At 39.1% G+C, this 21,567-nt stretch overlaps 1 protein-coding gene across 1 annotated transcript in view; it reads left to right on the top strand.

The window, feature by feature from the left end:
* Positions 1–21,275, top strand: part of Rttn (rotatin) — a 234,439-nt gene extending 213,164 nt beyond the window's left edge. The window contains exons 46-49 of the mRNA XM_052155468.1: positions 13,577–13,844; positions 18,676–18,779; positions 19,676–19,745; positions 20,865–21,275. Of these exons, the coding sequence (XP_052011428.1) occupies positions 13,577–13,844; positions 18,676–18,779; positions 19,676–19,745; positions 20,865–20,950 (528 nt within the window). The 3' untranslated portion in view covers positions 20,951–21,275. The remainder of the gene's footprint in view (positions 1–13,576; positions 13,845–18,675; positions 18,780–19,675; positions 19,746–20,864) is intronic.
* The last annotated feature ends 292 nt before the right edge of the window (positions 21,276–21,567 follow it).

The following is a 21,567-nucleotide window of genomic DNA, read 5'->3' as shown; positions in this document are numbered from 1 at the left end:
CTCCTCCTACCCCCTGCCTCCAAGTATATGCCCCTCCACCTGACCCACTCCCACCTCCCCACATCCCCTCACTACTGATTTCCCTTTGTTGGGCCATCTATTGGGCCTTCACCTGACCAAGGACCACTCCTCCCACTGATGCCCAACAAGGCATTCCTCTGCCATATTTTTGGTTGGAACCATGTCTACCCCTTGGTTGATGGTTTAGTCCCTGGGAGTCCTGGGGCGTTTGGTGGCTGACATCGTTGTTCTCCCCATGGGGTTGTAAATCCCTTCAGCTACTTGGGACCTCCCTCCAATTCCTCCATTAGGGACCCCACGCACAGTCCAATAGCTGGCTGCTAGCATCTGCCTCTGTATGTGTAAGGCTCTGGCAGGGCCCCTCCAGAGACAACCATGTCATGCTCCTTCTGGTATGCACTCCTCCTTGTTGTCCATAATAGTGTCTGGGTTTGGTGACTGTTTATTGGATGAATCCCCAGGTAGGGCAGTCTCTGGGTGGCCTTTACTTCATGCTCAGCTCCACACGTTGTCTCCATAGTTGTTCCCGTGAGTATTTTGTTCCCTTTCTCAGAGGAACCAAATCACCCACACTTCAGTCCTCCTTCTTCCTGAGCTTCCTGTGGTCTGTGAATTGTAGCTTGTTTATTTTGAGCTGTTGGGCTAACATCCACTTTTCAGTGAGTGCATAACATGTGTGTTCTTTTGTGATTAGGTTGCCTCGCTCAAGATGACACTTTCTAGTTCCATCCATTTACCTAAGAATTTCATGAATTCATTGTTTTTATTAGCTGACTAGTACTCTATTGTGTATATATACCACAATTTCTATATCCATTCCTCTTTTGATAGACATCTGGGTTCTTTCCAGCATCTGGCTATTATAAATAAGGCTGCTATGAACATAGTGGAGCATGTGTCCTTATTACATGTATGAGCATATTCTGGGTATAAGCCCAGGAGTGGTATAGCTGGGTCCTCACATAGTACTATGTCCTAAATTTCTAAGGAATCGCCAAACTGATTTCCAGAGTGGTTTTATCAGCTTGCAATCTGACCAACCATGGAGAAATGTTCCTTTTTCCCACATCCTCTCCAGCATCTGCTGTCCCCTGAGTTCTTCATCTTAGCCATTCTGACCAGTGTGAGCTGGAATCTCAGTGTTGCTTTGATTTGCATTTCCCTAATAACTAAAGATGCTGAATATTTCGTTTTTTGTTTATTTATTGAATATCATCTTCATTTATATTGCCAATGGAAAAACCTTTCCCAATTTCCCCCCTCCCCAAAGACCCAAACCCCTCCTCCCACCCCCTGCCTACAGGTATATGCCCCTCTACCCAACCCACTCCCACCACCCCCCTCCTCAATTTCCCTTTATTGGGGCATCTATTGAGCCTTCACCTGACCAAGGACCATTCCTTCCACTGATGCCCAACAAGGTTTTACTCTGTCACATTTCTGGCTGGAACCATGTGTACCCCTTGGTTGATGATTTAGTCCCTGGGAGTTCTGGGGCATTTTGGTGGCTGAAATCATTGTTCTTTCCATGGGGCTGTAAAGCCCTTCAGCTCTTCTGGACCACCCTCCAGCTCCTCCATTCAGGACCCCATGCCTAGACCAATGGTTGGCTGAACATTTCTTTAGGTGCTTTAGAGCCATTGGAGTTTCATCAGTTGAGAATTCCCTGTACCCCGTTTTGTAATAGGGTTATTTGACTCTTTAGAGTCTAACTTTTTGAGTTCTTTGTATACATTGGATATTAGCTCTCTATCAGATATAGGAATGGTAAAGATTTTTCCCAGTCTGTTGGTTGCCATTTTGTCCTATTGACCGTGTCCTTTGCCTTACAGAAACTGCATTTTTGTGAGGTTCCATTTGTTGATTCTTGTTCTTAGAGCATAAGCCATTGTTGTTCTATTCAGGAAAATTTCCCCTGTGCCCATGTGTTCAAGGTTCTTCCCCACTTTCTCCTCTATAAGCTTCAGTGTGTCTGGTTTTATGTGTAGGTCTTTGATCCACTTGTACTTGAGCTTTGTACAAGGAGATAAGAATGGGTCAATTTGCATCTTTCTCCATGCTGACTGCCAGTTGATCCTTCCACTGGCTGTTTTTTAGCTCCTTAGTCAAGTATCAAGTGACCGTAAGTGTGTGGGTTCATTGCTGGGTTTTCAATTCTATCCATTGATCTTCCTACCTCTCTCTGTACCAATAGCAAACAATTTTTATTGCTATTGCTCTGTAGTAGAGCTTGAGGCCAGGGATGGTGATTACCCCAGGAGATCTTTTGTTGTAGAGCATAGTTTTTGCTATCCTGGGTTTTTTGCTATTCCAGATGAATTTGAGAATTGATCTTTCTACATCTATGAAGAATTGATTTGGGATTTTGATGGGGATTGCATTGAATCTGTAGATTGCTTTCGACAAGATGGCTATTTTTACTATATTAATCCTGCCAATCCATTAGCATGAGAGATCTTTCCATCTTCTTCAATTTCTTTCTACAGAGGCTTGAAGTTCTTGTCATACAAATTTTTCACTTGCTTGGCTAGAGTCATACCAAGGTATGTAATAATATTTGTGACTATCGTGAAGGGTGTCATTTCCCTAATTTCTTTCTCATCTTGTTTATCCTTTGAGTAGAGGAAGGCTACTGATTTGCTGGAGTTAATTTTATATCCAACTACTTTGCTGAAGTTGTTTATCAGCTTTAGGAGTTCTCTGGTGGGAATCTTGGGATTGCTTAAGTATACTATCATATCATCTGCAAATAGTGATATTTTGACTTCTTTCCAATTTGTATACCTTTGTCCTCCTTTCTTTGCCTGATTGCTCTGGCTAGGACTTCAAGTAGTATATTGAATAGATAGGGAGAGAGTGGGCAGCCTTGTCTGGTCCCCGATTTTAGTGGGGTTGCTTCAAGTTTCTCTCCATTTAACTTGATGTTGGCTATTGGTTTGCAGTATATTGCTTTCACTATGTTTATGTATGGGCCTTGGATTCCAGATCTCTCCAAGACTTTTTTCATGAAGGGATGCTGTATTTTGTCCAAAGCCTTTTCATAATCTAATGAAATGACCATGTGGTTTTTATTTCCTTGAGTTTGTTTATATGGTGGATTACATTGATGGATTTCCCTATATTGAACCTTCCCTGCATCCCTGGGATGAAGCCTGATCGTGGTGAATTATAGTTTTGATGCATTCTTGGAATCATTTGGCCAGAATTTTATTGAGTATTTTTGCATCAATGTTCATGAGGAAAATTGGTCTGAAGTTCTCCTTCCTTGTTTGGTCTTTGTTGGGTTTAGGTATAAGCGTTATTGTGGCTTCATAGAATGAGTTGGATAGTGTTCCTTGAGTTTCTGATTTGTAGAATAGTTTGAAGAGTATCAGTATTAGCTCTTCTTTGAAGATCTGATAGAATTCCCTGCTAGACCCATCTGGTACTGGGCTTTTTTTTTTTTTTTTTTTTTTTTAAATCAGAGGCCATTAACAACTGCTTCTGTTTCCTCAAGACTTATGGGAGTATTTAGATGATTTATCTGACCCTCTTTTAACATTGGCACCTGGTATGTATCTAGAGTTCATCTAGAAAATTGCCCATTTTGTCCAGGTTTTCAAGCTTTGTTGAGTATAAGCTCTTGTAGTAGGATCTGATGATTTTTTGAATTTCCACAGTTTCTGTTATGTCTCCCTTTTCATTTCTGATTTTATTAATTTGGGTAGTCTCTCTGTGCCCTCTGCTTAGTCTGGATAAGGGTTTATTTTTCTTGTTGATTTTCTCAAAGAACGAGCTCCTGGTTTTATTGATTCTTTGTATAGTTCTTTTTGTTTCTATTTGGTTGATTTTGGCCCTGAGTTACTTTATTTCCTGCTGACTACTCCTCTAGGGTGTATTTGCTTCTCTTTGTTCTAAAGCTTTCAAGTGCACTATCAAGCTGTTAGTGTAAGCTCTCTCCATTTTCATTTTGGAGGCACTCAGAGCTGTGAGTTTTCCTCTTAGCACTGCTTTCACTGTGTCCCATAAATTTTGGTATGATGTGTCTTCATTTTCATTAAATTCTATAAAGTCTTTCATTTCTTTCTCTTTTTCTTCCTTGACCAAACTATTGTTGATAAGAGCATTGTTCAAAGTTCATGTGTATGTGTGTTTTCCATTGTTTTTGTTTGAACTTAAGACCAGCCTTAGGCCATGGTGATCTGATAAGGTGCATGGAATAATTTCAATATTTCCGTATCTGTTGAGGCCTGGTTTTTGACCAATAATATGGTCAATTCTGGAGAAGGTACTATGTGTGGCTGAGAAGAAGGTATATTCTTTTGCTTTAGGGTGGAATTCTTTATAAATATCTATTAGATCCATTTGGTCTATAACTTCAGTTAATTTCACTGTGTCTCTGTTTACTTTCTGTTTCCATGATTTATCCATTGTGGAGAGTGGGGTATTGAAGTCTCCCACTATATTTGTGTGGGGTGGTGCAATTTGTGCTTTGAGCTTTAGTAAAGTTTCTGTTATGAATGTGGGTGCCCTTTTATTTGGAGCATAGATGTTCAGAATTGAGAGTTCATCTTGATAAACTTTTCCTTTGACCAGTATGAAGTGTCCCTTTTTAATTATCTTTTTTGACTACTTTTGATTGAAAGTCAATTTTATCCGATATAAGAATGGCCTCTCAAGCTTCTTTCTTGTGACGATTTGCGTAGAAAATTGTTTTTCAACCTTTGATTCTTAAATAGAGACTGTCTTTGTCACTGAAGTGGGTTTCTTGTATGCAGCAAAATGTTGGATCTTGTTTATGCACCCAGTCTGTTAGTCTATGTCTTTTTATTGGGGAATTAGACCATTGATGTTGAGAGATATTAAGGAAAAGTGATTGTTGCTTACTATTATCTTCTTTGTTAAAGGTGAAATTCTGTTTGTGTAGCTATCTTCTATTGGGTTTGTTGAAATATTACTTTATTGCTTTTTCTACAGTATGGTTTCCCGCCTTGTGTTGGTGTTTTCCACCCATTATCCTTTGTATAGCTGGATTTGTGGAAAGATATTGTATAAATTTGCTTTTGTCATGGAATGTCTTGTTTTCTCCATCTATGGTAATTGAAAATTTTGCTGCTTTTAGTAATCTGGGATGACATTTGTGTTCTCTTAGGGTCTGCATGACATCTGCCCAGGATCTTCTATATTTCATAGTTTCTGGTGAGAAGTCTGGTGTAATTCTGATAGGTCTGCCTTTATATGTTACTTGGCCTTTTTCCCTTACTAGTTTTAATATCCTTTCTTTCTTTAGTGCATTTGGCGTTTTGATTCTTATGTGACTGGAGGAATTTCTGCTCTGGTCCAGTCTGTTTGGAGTTCTATAGGCTTCTTGTATGTTCATGGGCATTTCTTTCTTTAGGTTAGTGAAGTTTTCATCTATAATTTTGTTGAAGATATTTACTGGGCCTTTAAAATGTAAATCCTTGCTGTCTTTTATACCTATTTTTAGATCCTGGATAGTTTTGTTCAGTTCCTTCACTTGTTTGTTTTTTAGTGAAATTCTTAAAGGAATTTTTGTGTTTCCTTTTTAAGCGCTTCTGCATCTTGGCCCATGTTTTCCCATAATTCCTTATGTGATTTTTGTGTTTCTTCTTTAAGGGGTTCTACCTGTTGCCCCATGTTCTTCTGTATTTCTTTAAGGGATCTTTGTGTTTTCTCTTTAAGGGCTTCTACCTGTTGACCCATGTTATTCTGTATTTCTTTAAGATAGGGAAGTTTTCTTTTATAATTTTGTTGAAGATATTTACTGGCCCTTGTTCTCTTCTACACCTATAATCTTTAGGTTTGTTCTTCTCATTGTGCCTGGATTTCTTGGATGTTTTGGGTTACAAAATTTTTGCATTTTGTATTTTCTTTGACTCTTGACTCAGTGTTTTTATGGAATCTTCAGCATCCAAGTTTCTTTCTTCCATCTCTTGTGCTCTGTTGTTGATGCGTGCATCTACGACTTCTGAGTTCTTTCCAAGGTTTTCTATCTCCAGAGACTTCTTCCTTTGTGATTTCTTTATTGTTTCTTTCCATTTTTAGATCCTGGATGGTTTTGTTCAGTTTGTATGTTTGTAAAGTCTCATGTAATTTCGTATGGGATTTTTGTGTTGACTCTTTCAGTGATTCTTCCTGTTGATCCATGTTCTCCTGTATTTTTTAAAGGGATTTTTGTTTTTCCTCTTTAAGGGATTCTACCTGTTGACCCATATTCTCCTCTATTTCTTTAAAGTATTTCTGAGTTTCCTCTTTAAGGGCTTCTACCGGTTGGCCCATGTTCTCCTGTATTTCTTTAAGGGAGTTAGGTCTTTCTTGAAGTCCTCTGTCAGCATCATGAGATGTGATTTTAAATCCAGCTCTTGCCTTTCTGATGTGATGGAGTATCCAGAATTCACTGTTGTGGGAGAACTGTGTTCTGATGGTGCCATGTTGCCTGGGTTTCTGTTGGTAATGATCTTGCATTTGCTTTTGGCCATCTAGTATCTCTGGTGTTAGCTGGTCTTGTTGTCTCTGACTGTGGCTTGTCTGTCCTGCAGGCCTGTGCATCTGTACTCCTGGGATTCCCTTTCTCTCAAATGCCCTGCGCACAGCTGGTTCTCCAGCAAGTATCAGGAGATGGGGGTCTTCCCAGTGGCAGCCTGAATGCCCTGCAGGCTGCTCGTTCCCAAATGCCCTGTGTGCTGCTGGTTCTCTAATACCCTACGTGCTGCTTGTTTTCTTGAAAGTATCAGGAAATGGGGTCTTCCCTGTGGCAGAACTGGCAGGGGTCTACCACATCGAAAGGAAACAGGCAGGCAGTGGCATAGGAGGAGGAGGAGTAGAAGGGATGGAAGGGGAGTGGTAATCTGGAAGGAGGGTCGGTTTTGGTGGTTGCTGAGTAGTGAGTCCCAGCCAGCGGCTCTGGATCTCTAGAGGTGGGGGTGGCTCTTCCCGAATGCCCTGGGTGTTGCTGGTTCTCTAGAAAGTATCAGGAAAAGGGGTCTTTCTGTGGCAGAACTGGCAGGACTCTACCACATCTGACTGAATGTGGCAGGTGGTGGCAGGGGAGGATTATTATTGTTATCATTATCATCATCATTATTATTATTGAAAAATACAGATAAAACTCTCAATTTAAAATTCTGGTCTGTGAGACTGAAGGGTGCTGCAGGGTTGGAAAAGGGGCTTGCAAAGCCTATAGCATCTCCAGACCAACTGAAAGAGAGAGAGAGAATAAAAAAAATGGACATCTATAGGATGACACTTTTAAAAAGTGGACTTACAAACAGAACTATGTAATAGAGAATGATGAATCTATACCCTTCGCATGTTAGTCAGGAGGCTGCAAGCACAAAGATCATGCCTATGGAGCCATGGGGTGATGTGAGGTGACCTCGAGCTCCCACTGAATAGGGTTGTCGCTAGGCCTGTCCAGTCTCCAGCATTGAGTGTAGTAGCTGCAGACTGTGCTGCTCGCCCTGCTGGGAGGCCAGAAGCACTGCAGTCTACAAGCAAGACTTCTGGCTCCAAGAACAGTGTGCAGTGGCTGGAGTTCCCAAAGAACCTTGTCACTAACTAAGCCTATCACCTTAACTGTCCCCAGCATGGAACGGTCCTGCCTAGCTGCAATACCACCCTGATTCCGCAACAGCAGGATATCCATTGAGACAAGTCTCAGCAATGGTTCAGTATTTATTGTGTTTCAGAAATCAGAGTCCTTGAACTAGAACAACAATGTGCTGTTATGAATATTTGTATGTAAAGCTATTTGGGCAAAAAGTATACTTTGTGATACATTGCAGTCTCAGAGCAGTAAGTGCATGGTGTGATGACAGGGCTGCAGTGCATAGGGAACATGTCAGTGCTGAGTAGAGCCAATGTGGGTGGGGGGATGTGCAACAACCTGAAGCTTGTACAGACTCAGTCCCTGAAAATACTGCCCAGCTGCTCATTCACCCTGGTTCTGAGCAACATGGGTAACTGTGCTGAAGAACTGTCCATTTTCTGGATTGGACTTCCTCAAAAGCCCTCTGTAGTCTGTGCTTCCATGTTGATATCTGTGTTAAAGTCCGCGGTATATGTGGATGTCAGTTGTTTGGGCTGCCATTAGAGAGTGTGTGGATGGCCAAGATCTGTGCTACCACTGGAGGCCAGGTAGACATCTATAGTCCGTGCTACTGCAGGAGGCCATATTAGTGTCCATGGTCCTTTGCTATCATAGGCCATGCTGATGTCAGTGGCCTGTAGTGTCACCTGAGGCCATATTCATGTCTGTGGCCCCTGTTACCACCAAAGGCCATGTAGATGTTTGTGGTCTGTGATGTCATCTGAAGCCATGTTGATATCCATGGGCCATGCTGTCACTAATTTCCCCAGAGGCCATGTTGATGGCCTTAGCTTGTGCTGCCCCCAAGGGCTATGTATCTGTGTTCTATGCTGCTGCAGAAGGTCACATTGATGTCCATGGTCTGTATTGCCACTGGAAACCATGCTGAGATCCATGGCATATGCTGATGCTGGAGACCATGTAGATGTCTGTGGTCTGTGCTGTCACCAGAAACTATGTGGAAGTCCTTGATCTACTCCCACTGAGAGTAAAGAGCACGGGAGCTAATTTATTTTTGTGCTGTCAGTGATTGCGGAGTGACACATGGAAGGCTATGTGACAACCCCCTACTCCCACCTCACCCCACTTGATCTTCCTCAAAATAGAAATAGCCTAGATAGAAAACCATCAAAGAGAACTCCTAAAAATTGTGATAAGGATGCTAAAGTGTAGCTCTCCAGAACTGATGGCTTTTGGCAGAGAAAGATTCAGTTTTTAATAAGGGGCTGGCCACTGGGGTTTGACCATGTTCCAGTAAGTATATAGGCAACACAAATTGAACTTTCTCCTCCTCCTCCTCCTCCTCCTCCTCCTCCTCCTCCTCCTCCTCCTCCTCCTCTTCTTCTTCTTCTTCTTCTTCTTCTTTCTTCTTCCTTCTTCCTTCTTCCTTCTTCCTTCCTTCTTCTTCCTTCTTCTTCCTTCTTCCTTCTTCCTTCTTCTTCTTCTTCCTTCTTTCTTCCTTCTTTCTTCCTTCTTCTTCCTTCTTCTTCCTTCCTCCTCCTCCTCCTCCTCCTCTTCTCCTCCTCCTCTTCTCCTCCTCCTCCTCCTCCTCCTCCTCCTCCTCCTCCTCTTCTTCTTTCTTCTTCTTCTTCTTCTTCTTCTTCTTCTTCTTCTTCTTCTTCTTCTTCTTCTTCTTCTTCTTCTTCTTCTTCTTCTTCTTCTTCTTCTTCTTCTTCTTCTTCTTCTTTCTTCTTCTTCTTCTTTGTGGGGGAAGTATGGGACCCCAGGGTTACAAGGGTAGAAGTGCAGACCAAGTGCAGACCTGGTTCTTTGAGAAAGTCAAAAAGATAGATAAACCCTTTGCAAGACTAACCAAAGGGCACAGAGACAATATCCAGATTAACAAACTTAGAAATGAAAAGGGAGATATAACAACAGAAACTGAGGAAATTGAAAAAAATCATTACATCCTACTACAAAAGCCTATACTCAACACAACTGGAGAATCTGGAGGAAATGGACAGTTTCCTAGACAGATATCCGACACCAAAACTAAATCAGGACCAAATAGATCAACTAAACAGTACCATAACACCTGAAGAAATAAAAAGGGTCATAGAAAGTCTCCCAACCAAAAAAAGCAGGGACCAGATGGCTTCAGTGCAGAATTCTATTAGACCTTCATAGAAGACCTTACACCAATACTCTTCAAACTATTCCACAAAATAGAAACAGAAGGAACTCTACCCAACTCGTTCTATGAAGCCACAATTATGCTGATACCAAAACCACACAAAGATCTAAATAGAACATCAGGCCAATTTCTCTTATGAATATTGATGCAAAAATACTTAATAAAATTCTTGACAACCGAATCCAAGAACACATCAAAACAATCATCCACCATGATCAAGTAGGCTTCATCCGAGGGATGCAGGAATGATTCAATATAAGTAAATCTATCAATGCTATCCACTACATAAACAAACTCAAAGAAAAAAACCATATGATCATCTCATTAGATGCAAAAAAAGCATTTGATAAAATTCAGCATCCTTTCATGCTAAAAGTCTTGGAAAAAACAGGAATTCAAGGCCCATACCTAAACATCATTAAAGCAATATACAGCAAACCGGTAGCCAACATCAAACTAAACAGAAAGAAACTTGAAGCAATCCCACTAAAATCAGGGAATAGATTTTAGGCTGTCCTCTCTCTCCATATCTTTTCAATATAGTACTTGAAGTTCTAGCTAGAGGAATTAGACAACATAAGGAGGTCAAGGGGATACAAATTGGAAAGGAAGAAGTCAAACTATCATTATTTGCAGATGAGATCATAGTCTACTTAAGTGACCTAAAAAACTCCACCGGAGAACTCCTACAGCTGATAAACAACTTCAGCAAAGTGGCTGGTTATAAAATCAACTCAAGCAAATCAGTTGCCTTCCTATACTCAAAGGATAAGCAGGCTGAGAAAGAAGTTAGGGAAATGTCACCCTTCACAATACCCACAAACAATATAAAGTATCTTGGTGTGACTCTAGCCAGACAAGTGAAAGATCTGTTTGACAAGCACTTCAGGTCTCTGAAGAAGGAAATCGAAGAAGACCTCAGAAAATGGAAAAATCTGCCATGCTCGTGGATTGGCAGGATTAATATAGTTAAAATGGCCACCTTGCCAAAAGCAATCTACAGATTCAAAGCAATCCCTTCAAAATCCCAACTTAGTTCTTCACAGAGTTAGAAGAAGCAATTCTCAAATTTATCTGGAATGACAAAAAACCCAGGATAGCTAAAACTATTCTCAACAGTAAAATAACTTCTGGGGGAATTAGTATCCCAGACCTCAAGCAATACTAGAGAGCAATAGTGTTAAAAATTGCATGGTATTGGCACAGAGACAGGCAAGTGGACCAATGGAATAGAATTGAAGACCCAAAAATGAATCCACACACCTATGGTCACTTGATCTTTGACAAAGGAGCAGAACACATCCAGTGGGGGGAAAAAAGATAGCCTTTTCAACAAATGGTGCTGGCATGCAGGAGAATGCGAATTGATCCATTCTTATCCCCTTGTACTAAGCTCAAGTCCAAGTTGATCAAGGACCTCCACATAAAACCAGACACACTGAAATTAATAGAAAAGAAACTTGGGAGAACCCTTGAGGACATAGGCACAGGGGAAAAGTTCCTGAACAGAACACAAATAGCTTATGCTCTAAGATCAAGAATTGACAAATGGGACCTCATAAAATTACAAAGTTTCTGTAAGGCAAAGGACACTGTTAAAAGGACAAAACAGCAACCATCAAATTGGGAAAGGATATTCACCAACCCTACATCAGATAGAGGGCTAATATCCAATATATACAAAGAACTCAAGAAGTTAGACCCCAGGGAACCAAATAACCCTATTAAAAATGGGGTACAGATCTAAACAAAGAATTTTCACCTGAAGAAATTCAGATGGCCGAGAGGCACCTTAAGAATTGCTCCACATCATTAGTCATTAGGGAAATGCAAATCAAAACAACACTGAGATTTCACCTTACACCAGTCAGAATGGCTAAGTTCAAAAACTCATGAGACAGCAGGTGTTGGCGAGGATGTGGAGAAAGAGGAACACTCCTCCACTGCTGGTGTGGCTGTAAGATGGTACAACGACTTTGGAAATCAGTCTGGCGGTTCCTCAGAAAACTGGACATGACACTTCCAGAGGACCCTGCTATACCTCTCCTGGGCATATACCCAAAGGATTCCCCGGCATACAATAAAGACACATGCTCCATTATGTTCATAGCAGCCTTATTTATAATAGCCAGAAGCTGGAAAGAACCCAGATGCCCCTCAAAGGAGGAATGGATACAGAAAATATGGTATATTTACACAATGGAATACTACTCAGCAATTAGAAACAATGAATTCACAAAATTTTAGGCAAATGGTTTGATCTGGAAAATATCATCCTAAGTGAGGTAACCCAGTCACAAAAGAATACACATGGAATGCAATCTCTGATAAGTGGATATTTATTTCCCCAGAAGCCCTGAATACCCAAGACACAAATCGCATAACAAATGAGTCCCTTGAAGTATGGTCCTGATCCTGGAAAGGATTGATCTAGCATTGGAGGGGAATATAAGGACAGAGAAAAAAAGGAGGGAGGTGATTGGAGAATGGATGGAGAGAAGGTTTATGGGGAGGTGATCCAGGAAAGGGGAAAGCATTTGGAATATAAATAAAGAATATAGAAAATAAAAAATATTTAAAAAAAAAAAAGAAAGAAAATGCACTAGCACTATTGTATCACTTTACAATGTCTCCTATCTTTCTCCCCTGGTACATCTCTACACACTCTAACCAGAGTATAAAATTGTTTTAGAGCCCACAATGAAGAAAAACCCATAACATGCTACATTTTTCTAACACCGGATACATGTATTTCAACTCTTGTCAGCCCTGAGCTTCTAATATGGTGTATGTAACTAAATGGAAAAGGCGAGGAACTGTTCAAAAAAGCATCTCAGCATTGTGCTGAGATGAGACACAGGGAAGTTTTTAGAGTCACGTAACATTTGGTTTAGAGTGGTTTTCCTGTTTGGGAAATACACTAGTATGTCAGTAGCCCATTCCATTATTATCCCCAAAGTTCTCTATGAAGACATATTAAAATCAGTTATATGAACTAAATCCAATATCCTTATTTCTGCTCAGGAGAACTCAACAGATAAGCTAGTTTCGATTATCAATACAGAATTGGAATCATTATTAACAGGGCTAGCATGCAAATAATGCATTCTGCTTCTTAACTACACCAATGATCATAGCTTCAGTAGGTCACCCTAGCCTCTGCTTGAGATTATTGTGTTATATTTTGTTTGCATGTGCTCAGTATCTATCATATAATTACATTATTGGTGGTGATTTGAGGAATTAGCTTTATTTGAAGATGAAAATGATTTCTGCAGTTCAAATAATAGTTTCCTCATCTCTAAGTTTAATAGAATGACATATAGTCATTAAATTTTTTCTTTAGTGATAAATCATAGAGTAAAATTAATGTAAAAGTATGTTCATAAATTTATGAAGACAACACCTGTAACTAAAATTATTGGAAACACCTTCACGCCTATCAGAGTTGTTAACTCCTGTGCAGGGTGTATTTGAGTTTTGTTTCTTTCCTCCCACAGGATATCTTTAATGAGTAACAAAACTGCTGGAAGGCAGATAAGAACGGGAACTCATGAGGCCTATTCTGAATTATAAACTCTAAATAATTGAGTTGACTATAGTTTATTTTATCCATCATTGGAACAAAATTGCAGGAATTAAAATTTAAGCCCTATTTTGTTCTTACCTTTATATTTATTAATACTTGGAAGTTGTGTACACAAAGTATTTGGAAGAAAGAGAAATTAAAATCTCGGAGATGGATGTCAAATGCTGCTTAATTGGTCACCAAGGGAATAGGCAAATAATGAAAAACACCTGAAAAGAAAATACTACTCTGTATTTACCCACAGAGCAACTTTCTACAGCACTTCCTGTCTCTGACATTGCCTAAAGGAGGAAGTCAACATCTCAGCAATGTGGCCATTCTGTGGTTGAAATTGCTCCTGAATTTGTCATTTGGAGAAGATGGACAGCAAATGATCCTGAGGCTGGATGGCTGCTTGGACCTCCTCATAGAGATGGGCAAGTTCAAGCACAAGAGCCGCCCCCACCTGCCGCTACTCATCATCCATAACATGTGCTTCAGTCCTGCTCACAAGCCTAAAATCCTGGCTAATGGTAAGTAGTCACCTTGTCGACTCATTTCATGCACGTTGTCATGTGCAGTCTCTTCTAATCAGAGTGAAACACAAAATAGTTCTATAATTTCCCACCTGTGCTCAGTATCTATCCTATAGTGACATTATTGGTGGTGATTTGAGTAATTGGCTTTATTTGAAGATTAAAATGATTATCATGGGCCTAGTCTCTAAGTGTTGATCAGCAACTGTCACTCAGTGGACTCAACAGGTGCAGGAGGTACCTGGGAAAGAGCAGCAGTGGGCAGGAGTGTTCTCAATCTCCTCCCCTACTTCTGTCTCTTCTTGATCTATTGTTACTCTAGTTTCTCATCATTTCTTCTCTGTCTTTGAGTAAATGGAACTTTCCAGAACAATTGTAACTCCTGACCTTTGCTTCATCTCTCCCATCCTATACCAGTCCCCTTCCCCAATCTGCCTTTCTCCTTAGCATGATCATTATCTGACATACAATGAATTTTTATGTGTATGGCTTTTTATTTCTATGTTCTTTATATTGGGACGTAAGCTATTTGGAGTTAAGAGGGGTGTGTGTGTGTGTGTGTGTGTGTGTGTGTGTGTGTGTGAGAGAGAGAGAGAGAGAGAGAGAGTGAGAGTGAGAGTGAGAGAGAGAGAGACTAGTAAGCACTCCATAAACATTTAGTAATTGTGAGAAATCCTGACAGACATAATTGAAGGCTACAACCAGATAGGGAAATTAGCTGTACAGGCTTCATTCTTGGAAATGTGTGACTGGAGGCAAGAAGTCAAAAGGAATCAAAGGGGGAAGGGGTGGAGGAATGAAAGAAGGAAGGAATTGAAGAAATCTATTTCTGAAACCATAACTACCATTGAGATAAGCGTGCATTCATGTGGAATTTTATAAGACACATGAATATCCTATTGTGATATAGGAAAAGGGAGAAAAGAGGAAAAATTAAAGGAGGTAGACTCACCTATCTGGTCCTGAACTGAATGCCCTTCTCATGTTACAGAGCTTCTTTGAAACTGAATTCTCTAGCACAGTATACTTTGTTTTGATAAAAATGAGTTTATGAAAACAGAAAGTGCCTGGGCTCATTGTTAGTACATAGTTGATAGTTTAAGACATTAATCCTCCATTCCTTTCATGTTTTATACTTAATTTTTCTCAGAGACTTTACCATTCCAAGTTTTCCAAGTAAATAGAAATGACACTGTATACATGTTTTGTATGCATAAAGTAGTAGTGCTTCTATTTTTCTGATAGCAGCTATAGAATTGCTGAAAATGTTATGCAGAAATTGTCCAAGTTGGGACATCTTCAAATTCACCTGCACTGACTGGATTTGTACCCAGTCTTCTACCACTCCTCTGCTGACGGTGCTTCCCACCACTGGGAGATATACCTCAGTGCTTATCTTTCTTTCCTCTTCCATCTGTAAAATGAGCATAATAATAAGCCCACTTCAGGTGATAAGATTCATACAGATCATCTGCTGACAACCTGGCTCATAGGAGCAGCTCAGGAGCATCTGCTATTGTTTATTACCCATTCTCATGGTAAGTGATTTTTTTTTTTTTAAGATCTTCTGCTTATAACTGTTGAGTGACGAAAAAGGAAAACTTTTAGGGAACTGAGGAAGTCTACAGTTTCCACTTCTAGATCTCTGGATTTTTGTTATGGATTTCCCTATAATTAGCAATGTTTCACTCATCAGTATTAAGCAGATGGACACAATTGGAGAGAAGACATTTCTCCGGTTCTCTCAGTCTTGACCTCAGTGGGCTTTCTAGGCAGAGGTCAGATAAGATCCAACAGCTGTGGAAGCTCTATGTAGAGCTCTGAAGATCTGCCACAGGCTTTTTCCATGATGAGCTAAACAGCAGACTTTGGAAGAGTCAACTAAGTTACAGATTACTAAGGCAGACTGCATGCCTAGCACCACCAAACATGTGATATATATGGTTAGGATGCATTGGGTTTGACCTGGGTGCTAAAAACATCCACCGCCTTCCCTGTTTTAGGTAATGTTCAGGGTGAATGTCTTTTGTAAAAACATAGTAAATAAATGAAATAAAATAACGTCACATCAAAGTGTTACAGGAAAGACAGTGGGAAACCTGCAGGCTAATTTTGATCGAAAGCTTGTGTCTAGGTGAACAGCTCATTGCCTAAAGGAAATTTGCCAGTATTATTGCTTAGCTTTTGTCTAGAACATCAAAGAAAAGAGAAATAATGACCTTCAGGTAGACTCTTACTGTCTGTCCTTTGTGCATGAAGCTGGGCCTTCAAAGACCCATTCTTGAAGGAGAAAAGTAGATCAGAGTAAAAATACTTCTCCAGCCTTCATCTGGATAAATAAAGAAGAGAAAAAGAGAAGTATAGATACAGGTGGGGCCTGTGGGCTGCCCCACCCAGGCTTTTCATGCTGGAATACATGTTCCTGATGTGATCCTTGGTTGGTTAATAGTGATCAGAAATCTTGTCAGAAGCAAAATTTCTCTTGTGGATGAAGGACAAGTTGATGCTGGACCACAGGGAACTGCCACAATAAACTTCTATAGGACACTAACGAGAACAGTTAATCAACTACACTGGAAAATGTAATGATCTGAGTGAGAATAAACAAAGGAACAGATGTCAACTTCTCTACCCACACTGCAAATAATTATTTCTAAGCATATATAATATATAAAATTATACATAATTATATATAAAATATAATATTTCTGTCATATATATATATAATATAGTATTTCAAGATTTACTATTAGGCATTGTTATTTTAGAAACTTTAATAACCTAAATTTAAATTAATATGGATGTCTATCATTAACAATACTGGTTACTGTAGTTTCAGCAAATTACAACCAAAATGGAAGGACTTTTCAAATGGTGTGGTCATGGCAGGTAGAGAAGAGTGTAACAGGTCTTGTACTTGTACCTATTGCTGCTGGGCAGTGTCAGCATCCTCATCCAAGAGATATTAAAGCAGTTTTTAGTATCAAAAACTATGGAGGGAATGTTGTGATGGCAGAGTTCTCTCTCTGTGGTCTCTTAGCCTGCTGCTATATTCTAGCTGTGAAATGCTCTCTTCTCATGATAGATGCCCTAATATCATCTAAGGGGTGAGCATCAAGTCAGTCTAACTGCTTCTAGTTGTCGTTGGGAACATAGATGGGTTTAGAATTTTCACTCTTGCTGACCTTCAGACATTTGAGGGTATTCATAGAATCTAGGTAGATAAAGAACCCTCTGAGTGTGGATCAGCTGTGACTGAGAGTAGATAAAATTAAGACAGCAGTTGCATACACACAAGCTCTGGACATTAATAGCATCACTACCAAGATTGTTATATATTTAACCCATTTATTTCTATGAAGATCCAGAGATTTGGTTTTAGAATTGTTGGCCAATAGGATGGTGTTATTCAGTATGGTTTTAGTGTGTTCTTATGGAACTTGAATAAAGTAGAAGCTAACAGGATTATCAAAAATATGTAAGTTGATAGGATGTTCCTGGTTAGGAAAAGTATGTGAGTTCTTTAATTTAATTATACCTCCTACTGGCTGGTTTTGTGTTTCAACTTAACACAAACTAGAGTTATCACAGAGAAAGGAGCTTCAGTTGAGAAAATGCCTCTATGAGAGCCACCTGTAAAGCCTTTTCTCAATTAGTGTTCAAGAGGAGAGGGCCCCTTGTGGGTGGCACCATCCCTGGGCTGGTGGTCTTGAGTTCTATCCCTCCATGGCCTCTGTATCAGCTCCTGCTTCCTGACCTGCTTGAGTTCCAGACCTGACTTCCTAGTGATGAGCAGCAGGGTGGAAGTGTAATCTGAATAAACCCTTTCCTCCCCAACTTGCTTCTTGGTCATGATGTTTATGCATGAATAGAAACCCTGACTAAGACACACCTGGAGTTGCTGTGATTATTAGCCACCGGGCACATCATTGCCCCATATGTAATGCCTGGCTCGGTGTTTGTTTAATTTCATTATCAATTATTTAACTTTTATTATACTATCCCACTGGATGTTTAGGAACATGCAAGTGGTCAAAATCATTCTTTTTACTGTCAAGGCCAGTTGAGGGTCTGATTCTTAGGGATCAAATCTTTCCTTGTTTAGTTTGATTCCCTGGGTGGTTAGCACATAACTAATTTGTTGAAAGAAGTGTTTTTACCTTTAAAAACACAATGTTTTAAAAATTATACAAATTTTACAAGTGTGAAATTTAATGATATGTGAAAATAATAAAAGTAAGCTTTAATTTTGATGCATTCTAACAATTGTCTTTGAAGTAGATGCCTCTGAATCTTCTTTTAAAATGATCAGATTGATGTAAATAATTAGTAAGTCTTGATTTCTTTCCTCTGGAGACATTGAAAAACAGACATTTCTTATATATTAAAATGTCATCAAGTCAAATTTTCTTGTGATATAAAGATACAAAATTCTCATGCTATTGTATGTTTGTATAGTGGTGGTTATGATTTTGTAACAATCTTTTGTACATGTGAAAATCAGAGCTATAAGAGAATAACTTAATATAACTCACAATATACTTACTTTTGCATTATTGTCTCTCAATGAATAAGCCTGTGTTGAACTTAGACCAGAAAATTTAGAAGGAATTTACATCCCGATAATCTATATTTGGTATGAAACAATTTGTTTTGCGATACCCCTTCACATGCCTCAAGTTATAGAAGATATTGTTTGAGGATAGCAACTTGTGTTTTTATTCTAATAGAGCAATTATTCTGTTTATTATCATGGAACCAGTCCAAGATAAGAATGCAATGAAGTGTTTGGAACTGAACTTTTCTTTTATGGTGTGCTTGATTGTAGAAAAAGTTGTGACTCTTCTGGCTGCCTGTTTAGAAAGTGAGAATCAAAATGCCCAGAGGATTGGAGCGGCTTCACTTTGGGCTCTAACTTATAATTACCAAAAGGTTAGTTATTAAAATTATTTGTGAAATGGAGGGAGGGGAGTTTGGGCAGTTAAATAATTAAGGCTTTTAGAATGCATCCAAATGTATCAGAGGAATACTAGCCAAAGATACAAATGAAGTCATAGAACCCAAGTTCTCTTTAATTCATATGATTAATAATCTATCACTTAATATTCTTTTAATTATTTAACCAGGACTGGACTCAGAAAGTTACCTCTGTTTAAATGAATTTCCCTATTAATTTCAGTTAAATTTGCCAGTTCATTGTAGTGTTATTAAAACTATTTGTTTGTACAGATGTATCCAGAATGTAGACATCATGATGGCAGCATGATTAGTAATTTCACCTGTGCATCTGACTAGCCTTTCCCTTGTGTATATCATCACTTAATTTTACAATTAGTTCAGTCCCTTTAAGACTGAAGCACAAGGGCTGTCCAGAGCGAGTGTGAGCAAGAAGATACTGTGGCCGCTCTTTCTCTGGCCTGTAGTCTTCTTTTATTTCAAACATTTTATTGCTAAGTGAAATGTGCAGGAGTATCTGGTGGTAACCCAGTAACCAAATGACAGACAGGGCACACAGACTTCCTGAAGTGACATATGTGAGGCAGCCACCAATGCCTAGGAGGGTCCTCCTCACCCTGGGCCAAGGAGCTGCCCTCCTTCTCACGTGGGTTAAGGGAGTAGGAATAAATGTGAGCAAAGGGGAAGGAAGCTTCAGAAGGTGTAATGGGCTTGACACAGTATGTGAACCGCACTGTAACTGTTTATATTATACTATTTTTACTATTATCCTGTTTAGTGTTGTAGCTAGTAATGGGCAGTCAGCACTGCATTATCTTCATCCTTAATATCTGGGAATAAATCTAATTAACAGATTGTCTTACCTTCTCCAGGCAAAAGCAACTTTGAAAAGTCCATCAATAAAAAGAAAAGTAGATGAAGCATATTCCATAGCAAAGAGAAGTAAGTTTTAAAATAAAGAGATTACAATTCAAGTTGAAAGTACTAAATAAATGTTCTTGTTATTAAAATATTTGAATAGGCCATTGAGAAATGACAGTGTTGTACATTGCTTTTGCTTAGCTAGATTTTGAGAAATATTATTAAAGTACTATGAGATGGCCCATAATAAGTCTGTGCTTTTCTTGGTAATAGTTCTTAATGTAGTAAAATAATAAAACATTCAGACAGATCAGTATTTAAAATATAAAAGTTTCTTAAATTGTGTCTAATTATTATCTTTCTCCAAGTCAGGTTTTTTGTTTTGTTTTGCTTTTGTTTTTGTTTTGTTTTGTTTTTTGTTTTTGTTTTGTTTTGCCAGCAGCTGCTATTCTTCTATTGAATGTTCTTAGGTGATAAGAATTAGGCCCAATTAGAATTGACCTTGAAGAGAAAAGTTTGATTTAACATTAGGAAGCTGAAGTCTTCCAGACCCAGATTTGTTGGCCCTGTAGCCAGGTTGCTTTGTGATCTGCCTTTATGATTTGAGGGGTTTCTTTTTCAGAGCATGTCAGCTGTTTTAAGGGAGCCAGTTTTCAAAGAACATTATGCTCCAAACACATTTTTTCTTGTGATAGCAAAGTATGTCTTTCCTGCATTGTGATAGATCTATTGTTTGCTAATGTTTGTTTCTGAAGAGGAAAGGCTTTGGTTTGTTTCCAGATGTGATCTTCCATTTCAGGAAGAAATGGAGAATTGGATTATGTTAAAATTTATGATTTTAGAGGGATGGTATGTAAGAAACATGGTATTCATTCTGGATTATAGCTAATTTATGTAAATTATAGAGATGTGTTTTTAAATGTGCTTTAGATAGACCATCGAAGTCTACCTTCATGGTAGCATGGTATTATGGCACAGAGAAAGGTCTTGGACACCATCATGGAGTGTAGCCCACTGAGCAACATTGAAATGAATGGAAATTTGTAACATGTTAATTTTATAAAGGTAAAATGTTTTTATAATTCCAGTATATCAAGAGCATAAATAGCTTGCTAATAAATGTTTTTTATGGCTTTATGTAGAAGTGTCTGCCCGTATGTTTAATAAAGTGATATTTATGACTCTTATTTCCTGTATCAGCTTTCTCAAACTCAGAAGAAGACCCTCTAAATTCCTACTATTTGAAATGTCTTGAAAATCTTGTACAACTTCTTAACTATTCCTGACCTATGAGATACTCTACTCCAAACCTGATCGCCATCCATAGGAGGTCTGGAGCAGAGGCCAGCTTTGTATAGCAGCTGCTCACTAACTCTGCAGTGTCAGTGCCTGCCTTCCCTGTGAGACATCAGCCGCCACACTGAAGGAGCAGAACTGATGACTCCCCAGACTGTTCGTTCCTGGCTGTCTTCCAGAAGTGAAGACTTGCTGACACAATATGCTACAAAGACAGAATTCTGGCAATATAAACATTTTTATACTTTTCTATGCAATATGTTTTGTAAAAATATCTATTTAATAGTTATTTAATAAATAATATTTTAGAAACTACACTTTTAAAAGTGTATTTTATTCTTTGAGAATTTCATACATGTATGCAATGTACTTTGATGAATTTGTGTCCCCCACTCCTGCATTTCTGCCTAGACACTCCCCACACACTATCCCCATTTTAACTTCATACCCCCTTTACAAAAATAACCCAATAAGTCTAATTAATGTCAGTCATATACACATCACTATGAAGTTAGGAACATAGCCAATCTACCAAAGACCATACCTCTAATCTGATTCTAACGACCCTAGAAGCCATCAGCTGTTAATAGACCGGTTCCTCATCTAG

The sequence above is a fragment of the Apodemus sylvaticus genome, chromosome 13, assembly GCF_947179515.1.
Source record: "Apodemus sylvaticus chromosome 13, mApoSyl1.1, whole genome shotgun sequence".
Lineage (NCBI taxonomy): Eukaryota > Metazoa > Chordata > Mammalia > Rodentia > Muridae > Apodemus > Apodemus sylvaticus.
Note: the sequence above shows the minus strand (reverse complement) of the source record. Positions and strands in the feature narration are given on the sequence as shown.